Source organism: Megalobrama amblycephala, linkage group LG22 (genome assembly GCF_018812025.1).
Source record: "Megalobrama amblycephala isolate DHTTF-2021 linkage group LG22, ASM1881202v1, whole genome shotgun sequence".
Lineage (NCBI taxonomy): Eukaryota > Metazoa > Chordata > Actinopteri > Cypriniformes > Xenocyprididae > Megalobrama > Megalobrama amblycephala.
Genome location: NC_063065.1, coordinates 32309467 through 32318055, shown reverse-complemented (window position 1 = coordinate 32318055; position 8589 = coordinate 32309467). Strand labels below are relative to the sequence as shown.

The 8589-nt window shown below is 37.3% G+C and overlaps 1 protein-coding gene across 5 annotated transcripts in view; it reads right to left on the bottom strand.

The window, feature by feature from the left end:
* Positions 1 to 411: 411 nt before the first annotated feature.
* Positions 412 to 8589, bottom strand: part of dipk2ab (divergent protein kinase domain 2Ab) — a 50329-nt gene continuing 42151 nt past the window's right edge. For all 5 annotated transcript variants that reach the window (XM_048174050.1, XM_048174049.1, XM_048174052.1 and 2 more), the window contains one exon: positions 412 to 2155. In XM_048174050.1, coding sequence (XP_048030007.1) covers positions 1824 to 2155 — 332 coding nt within the window. In that variant the 3' untranslated portion in view covers positions 412 to 1823. The remainder of the gene's footprint in view (positions 2156 to 8589) is intronic.

The window sequence follows — 8589 nt, the reverse complement described above, 5'->3', positions numbered from 1 at the left end:
TGGTAGCCGTTGACTTCCACTGTAGGAAAAATAATACTATGGAAGTCAATGGCTACCATCCACTGTCTGGTTACCAACATTCTTCCAAGTTTCATTTTGGTTAGGATGTGACCTAGGTAGTAGACAGCAAGGCAGCTCACTTCGTTTTGGAACTGAGCTTACAAGTCGGTCTCCATACCCAAATGAACGTGTCAGTAAAGACACTCACATCTGCTCCTTAAATATATTAATAAGTCCAGAAAAATGCAGGAACCCCTCGGTTTAGGTACACTGTTGTTATGACATGTAATCGTTAAAAAACAATTGTGATCAAGAATGTTCAAATGCCTAAACTTCTCTAGAAATTCTAATCTAAATCAATGAGATTCAAAGCAATGTGACATCAAAAATAAAACAGACACTGGAAGTATATATATAGAGATAGATATATATATATATACTCATTTATTTAATATTTAAACAGACTAAAAAGTTGTAAATACAACTTCTGAATGAAAGGCACAGTAAAATCAGACACAGCTGATATAATACTCAACTGAAACAGAAGTACAGTACAAAAGCGGACAGTTACTTATGCACGCAAAAAATCTCTCACGTGCCAACATCCAAAGAGGCCATCCGGTCACCGGTTTAGATTGGACAAGAGCAGAGGGATCTTCAGTGATAATGGCTGATTGACACTTATTGCTTTGACTTTTCAGGGCCTGACCGGCCAGAACTCAAACATGGAAATAAAAAGATTAAAATCTTAATTCATTTCATTCATTTGCTCTGGCAGAAGCATCAAGTTGAAAGTGATTAGCTAGCTTTCAAAATCCATGCTCAATGGAGTGATGCTGTCAGTCAAGCGCTAGCGTACTTCATTATCTAACGCATACTCATTAGCATACTGATCTAATTCATTGGTCCACCAAGTGCAAAATCAAACCAGAGAGGGGGAAAAAACAGCAGGCGGATGGCTCAAAGTTAAACGATCTTAAGTGTTAGAGACGTTTAATTAAATTTTGATTAATTCAATTGCAGAGCTGTGAAATTGAAATGTTAAGATGGATTTTAAAGATAGAAAGTTTCAGATGCACGTTCACACGTCGAGGAGTTAGCGCTGCATCACGCCATGTGCCGGTACATTATTTATAGTTAACGGCCAATTAGAGACCAGGACCTCTCTGATTTAATAGCGCCACGTAATTTGGATTCATTGTGGCCCTCTCTGGACTTTGCTTGATTAATACAAACACAAATCTTTGTAACAAGTCTAACCACATCCGTGAATCCGCTCTGGGGTAATTCTGGCGGTTTGACTATGCTAAATTTTTAGCGAAAGGCTCTGCCCTTTTAGTTCAGAGGTTTGAGTTACATTGAACCAGACTCTTTGGTATATGCAAAGCAATTCCAACTCATTTCCCCTCCAATCTGCTCCAATTATGTACAGATTTCCACATCCTCTCTACCATCTCAAAATTATGCTTTGTGCCAAACTCATTCTTCCTGGAATGTAAGTGAATCAATTAGGCAGAAGACGTTCACTACAAAGTTTTGGACAGAGTTAATGCTTCCCAAGCTGCCTTTCCCAGTGTCACCGCTGCCTTTATTGCAAAATAAACCATTGAATAAAAGCAATGAACCAAAGACATTTCAATAATTTAAAGATTAATGTAAGAGAAACAAAATGTACACAACAGATTGTAGTGATGGGACGATTGGTCTGAAATAGAGTTACAGAGAGACGGTTCTGTCGAAAGTCAAATGGGGATCCCCAAACCCTGAAGACATCGTCGGACATTGATGAGTGAACGTTGAGCATTGACAGGCATGGACGGTCATTACCTAGCGGTACCGCTTAGCTGGGTTAAGTAATCGCGCAGTTCTTTAGCTGCCTGGAAGCGGCCGTACCGGTTTTTGGGGTTGGCACACTCGTCCAACAGGGCTTCAAGCTGGCCGTCTTTGGCTATGTGTGGCGGGGGGTCGTGAAGAAGTCCACCGGAGCTGCCCCGCCACGTAGCATATCGCGAAAGCAGGTTTTGACAGATGGCGTAATAGTTGTGATCCACCGTGACCCGCGAACACAACATGTCTTTAGAGAAGGAAAGACAGGCCTCCTTGTCGCATTCCTCAAACTTGCTCTCGTACCAGACGTCGTAGTTCTCAGGCTTATCTAGAGGAAAACAAGAGTAAAATTGCAGAAGTTGATGATTTGATAGGTTTTTGTAAAGAATATGACAAGTTTCAAACTAACTGGGTCAATAATATTAAAAAGAAAAAAAAAACATTAAATGCAATTCATACATACAATCAGTGCTTGACATTAACTTTTTTGCTCACCAGCCACTGTTGCTAGTGGTTTTCCAAAGTTACTAGCCACTCAAATGGCCAGCATTTTCATTGGCCACAATTCTGACACTGATACCATGGGAGAAAACTACCATATAGATATTTTTAATATTATCTCATAATTTGGCAGCAGGTTTATTAGGCTGCTGTCACTTTAAGAACTGACACACAGATCCGTTATACGGTTACACATGCTTTTTCTTTCTCAACTGTTTACTTTCACTTCAAACATACTGACTGCGTTTATGTGAATACTCGACAAGACTGGCATTTTGACATTATTTTGAGTGTATTCGACTGTTTAAGTGCAATAAGCAGCGACAAAGAAGTCAATTTAGTGCTGAACGGTGGCTTTATGTGCATGATATATCGGCCACCATATCAGTATCAGCTGATATATATGTTAATTTTTAAAGGTGCCCTAGAATTAAAAATTGAATTTATCTTGGCATAGTTGAATAACAAGAGTTCAGTACATGGAAATGACATACAGTGAGTCTCAAACTCCATTGTTTCCTCCTTCTTATATAAATCTCATTTGTTTAAAAGACCTCCGAAGAACAGGCGAATCTCAACATAACACCGACTGTTACGTAACAGTCGGGATCATTAATATGTACGCCCAATATTTGCATATGCCAGCCCATGTTCAAGGCATTACACAAGGGCAGCCAGTATTAACATCTGAATCTGTGCACAGCTGAATCATCAGACTAGGTAAGCAAGCAAGAACAATAGTGAAAAATGGCAGATGGAGCAATAATAACTGCCATGATCCATGATATCATGATATTTTTAGTGATATATATTTGTAAATTGTCTTTCTAAATGTTTCGTTAGCATGTTGCTAATGTACTGTTGAATGTGGTTAAAGTTACCATTGTTTCTTACTGTATTCACGGAGACAAGAGCCGTCGTTATTTTCATTATTAAACACTTGCAGTCTGTATAATTCATAAACACAACTTCATTCTTTATAAATCTCTCCAACAGTGTAGCATTAGCCGTTAGCCACGGATCACAGCCTCAAATTCATTCAGAATCAAATGTAAACATCCAAATAAATACAATACTCACATAATCCGACGCATGCATGCAGCATAGTGTTGTCAAAAGTACCGACTTCGGTACCTAGTCGGTAATGAAATTTTAAAAACGTGACGCTTTGAGCGTTGTTGAGTGGATTCGTAAACATCTCTGATTGGCTGTTGTTTTCACGGCTCATCGGATATGTCTGTGATAGGCTTCAATGATCAACGCTGTAAAAACGTTGTAAACAGTCATCAATTAATCTCTTCACTAAGCGCTTACACAGATACACACGGGAGTGTTTGAAAGCAGGCGTCTATCGCGGATCGGTCCAGTGATAGACGCCTGCTTTCAATGGCTCGCGCTCCCACTTTCAAAACGCTTTCAAATTCAAACACTTCCGTGTGCTTTCAAATGCTCCCACGCGTTGATCATTGTAGCCAATCACAGGCATATCTGATGAGCGCGTCAACACAATGGCCAATCAGAGATGTTTATGAATCCGCTCAACAGCGCTCAAAGCGTCACGTTTTTAAAATTTCAGTACCGATAGGTACCGAAGTCGGTACTTTTGACAACACTAATGCAGCATGCATGACGAACACTTTGTAAAGATCCATTTGAGGGTTATATTAGCTTTGTTTATGCACCGTTTAAGGCAAGCGCGAGCTCCATGGGCAGGGAGCGTGAGCATTTAAAGGGGCCACAACCTGAATCTCCGCATTTCTAATTATGTCCCAAAATAGACCGTTAAAAAAAATTAATAAAAAAAAATAAAAATAAAAATCAATGGGGTATTTTGAGCTGAAACTTCACAGACACATTCAGGGGACACCTTAGACTTATATTACATCTTGTAAAAAAAGTTCGATAGCACCTTTAATGTTATCAATATATTAAAGTCGATAAATAATGGACTATTTCCTTCAGCTGAGACGCTTCAGATGTGCACTGTACACCATGATGGTTTTGAATTGCTTGAAATATGATTGAAATCGCTCCAAAACGGAAAATACAGTTAAGTGCAACATGTGCAGCGCAAGTCTGTTATATAGGCTACATAAAATATGAGAACAAATTTGGATTTAGATTTATTGGCCAATATATCGATTATTGGCTTTCAAATATAAAGGATTATCGGTATCGGTCAAAATGTTCATGTCAGTGCATCCCTACTGAAACCCACCTGCATTTGGCAGGTTGGCGAGTGTTAATGTCAAGCCCTGCATGCAGTGAATAGAGATATACATATCATCTTGAACAAACATGTTTTTAATCACTGAATTAATGTTCATTTTGATATCGGAACAAAAAATATATATGTCAGGGTGATACAACTGTCCTGAGATCATAATGGAAAATTTCTATATCACTCTTATTATTATTTCTTCTAAGATTATGTTTTAAACAAAACTGCTTCTGGAAAACTACCACATCTTGACAAATACTAAGTCTGCATTGACAAATTTCATGATTCGATTTTGATTCACAAGCTTGCGATTCAAATCGTTATCGATTAATTTGAATATATAATCATGTACAGTTAATGGCAAATTTTCTCAAGGAAAAAAAAAAATCTGTTCCAGTTGGTGCTACATTACTATAATACTGAAGGTTAAAATTAACTGCTTTGTATACAAACACTTAAATTACATGCACGTTTTTTTTTTTTTTTTTAAATAATAATAAAATAATTAAGATATGTATAAAAATAAGTTATTTACTTGGTTACACTGCATGACATCCTTAGAGTCATTAAATTAAATCTGGTATAAAAAAAAAAAAAAATAGTATAAACGTTTTTTAAAAACAATATGAAATCAACATGAATACAAAGAGGATATTTCTACTAATTTGGCTAATCTGTTTTTTTTTTTTTTTTTTTTTTTTTACTATACGTTTAAAAAAAATCTATATATGTTATTGACTCAATTGCACCTATTCTGCAACACAAAAGAACACATTTTACTTATTGTGTCTCTTCACAATTATATCATTAATTGTTTTGTTTGTTTTTTTTTAGTTTGACATTTTGAAAAATAAAAAATCCAGTATTTTTCATTTTAAAATTGAAAACAATTTTTGTTTTTTATAAATCATATTTGGACACACTCATTCAGTTTGAACACAATGAAAATATCAGTCGCTGGACCAAGAGAGCAATTTGTGACTTAGAAATTGCACAGAAGCAATCAGGTGGACATTTCTGAAGTACATCATGTTCCTTCCTTAATAAAGGGACACAAATTGGCCGTTTTCTCTACCCAGAACACCGGCCGCATACAACCTTCATCTCCACAATTATTTTTCAAGGACCTGGCAACCAGGGCAAATAAATAACATTCTCTATGATGAGAAACTCTTTGGAGTTGCATTAATGATCAAATTGATTAGAGTGAAACAACCCAGGAGATGCCAACCCCTAATCATGTTTGAGAACCTCAATGCACTCCTGCCACTCCAATGACTCGATCTGTGTTTCCGGCGTCCAGCTCTGCCTCAGGCCCCAGACCACTGCCTAAACTCAATCACTGCTCGACACAGATCTGCAGACGCTGAGAGCCAAGGTGAAGAGATGTCATTTACTCTGGGAGATGTCGGTCTGTGTGACTGATGTGCGATCTTCTCGCCTCTAATGCACAAATCTGTTACATATGTCTTTGCTGCAACATCAATTTTGTTTTTGTTTTTTTAATTGTTTTATTTATTTATTTTTTGAAAATGAGTGTGTTTCAATAGTTTTTGCTATGGTACTGAGAACCTTGAAATTTTTGCAGAAAAATGTATATTACGATGTAATGATGAACTATATGCCTTTCTCCACTTACGTTCAGCGTTATTCAAAGCGTTTGTGAGGATGCTGATGTTTAGAATACAGCTGTCTGAACTCTGAGATGGCGAATGGGAACATGGTTTGTGTAACATTAGCAATATTATTAGCTGTTTGATAACAATCAAGCAAAAGGCTAATCATAATAATTATTGTTATGTAAAAAACGATACCATTGTGTAGTGTTTACCTCAGTATGTTGACCGTGTGGATCTCTGAGCTCGTGTGAGTGAGTGGAGGCGGGGCTAATTAGCATATTCATAGATCCACGCATAGTAAATGAAGCAAGGTACACCCTTATGCTGCGTTCACACCAGATGCGACTTGCGCGAATAAATCGCGCTATTCGCGCGTAGTTGGACGCTTGAACATTTTGAGTTTACTCGCTTCATTCGCGTGTGACATTCGCATCATTCGCACGTGAAAATCCCTTCACAACAGACGCGAATTCGCGTCATGAGAGGGGCTCTCCCGCTCCTTTATGTGTCCCAGACTCTCCCACTGCTTTCTGCACACTTCCTCTGAATAAACACTAACGTTACTTGTCAGTGGGGAAATAATTGTAAATTACAGCGAATAAGCTCAATTGGTCGTCTTTAGTTGGCTTGTAGTCTTAATATGTATCTATATATATCTAAAATTGAGTAAAGACCGTTTTTTAACAACTTATCATATTGTCCGACCTCCTCACTTACTTTCTTTCAAACACAATCCTTTTTATTTCTGTTTCTATAAATGTATGAAGATGTATAGCGACGATGATTTTGTCCTCCATTGTTGTTTCGAATTTCTGCCTCAGCTCGCTATGTCATGTCACTACTAGAGCAAGCTCCTGATTGGTTAACGCAGCGCGGAAATTCGCCAAAGTTCAGATTTTTCAACTTGCGCGATTCGCGCAAATCGCTCAATTCGCGCCGCTTCATTCGCGCGAAGCGCGCCGCAGGATGTCAATTCGTGTCTTTGCATTGACTTAACATGTAAATCACTCGCGCTTACCGCTTCATTCGCGTCCGGTGTGAACGCACCATTACAGTTACATTCAAGCTATTTTAAGGCATGACTTTTTTTTTTTTTTCACAGGAAAAAAAAAAAAGTTTAAATATGTCATTTTGGTGAACAAAGATGAGTTTTATTATAATAAAAAAATGACTACAGGGGGACTTTAAAAGAAAAAAAATCTGCCTAGTTTGGCAAAGTTTTTCAAATTATTTAGATTACATTACTCACATTGAATTACATTTTGCATAATGTTTTCTGTAATCTTTAGTGGAATACATTTTAAAAGTAACACTCCCAACTAGCAGAAAGCGAATTTTCACACTGATAGTTTAAAAACAGCTGATCGTCGGGGCTGATATATCCTGTCAATCAAAAAAGGGGAAGGAAAATGCGCTGAATTTGTGATTTGTGTAAAGAAAATGCTAACAAACCAGTTTGATGTTCAATATTAGTAATTATATGAATCAATAACATTCAGAAAGTTGAATATTAATTTAATCTTCAGAATTTAGTTAATGTGTGTCAATATTAATGAGTAATGTGTTTCCAGTTACTCTGAAACAAGTTGATGAAATGGAGAGAATAACATTTTTTTTGCATTTCATTAAATATAATAATTAAAAATATAATGCTTAATTATCATTTATAATTAAATTATCATCAAATTTAAAAGAAGGTATAAAAGGCAGAACCCCCAAACTATCGGTAGATATCACTCTGAATAATCAGCTATTTTTTATTCGTTGTATGCTGGTTCTTATGTTTTTTTTTCTAAATCCAGTTTAAATGCCAACTTATTGATGAATCACAATTTTAAACAGTTGATTGTGAATGGCAGTCATTGTAATCAGACTCAGCAGGAAGTTTAGCATTGCATCAAGAATTTGACGTAGAAACACATTTCGACAACTGTGCCCCTTTGTTATGAACGAACAATTGATGGTGCAAAGGCCAGTCAATTAGGCTGCAAGTTCCAGTGCACTATTTAAAGAGCACAAAGCAACATTGATCCGCAGATCCGTAATGAAATTATCTGCAGTGCTTTGGAGAGAGCCCAGCAGAAGTCTTGGAAACAGAATGTTTGTCTAGACCAGCGATGCAGGGAAAGCCACAGCCTAAAATGAATTTCGATCTGAAGCACGGCTCCGCTCCACTGACGCTCACAATCACATTTGTCTCCTTGGCCTGCTAAAGATGATCTAGTAGCTTCCTTCCAGCCTGGCAATGGGCGGATGTCTTGTCCAGTCATAATACAGCACATATTAGGATGATGTGTTTGTAAAGACAAAAAGGAGAAGGGAAGAGAGGGAGGGGATTGAGAGGATGAGAAGAACCTGAATTCAGGCTAGAGAAATGCTCAATGCAGGTCATTCTCTATTTATTTTTAATAATATTCAAGG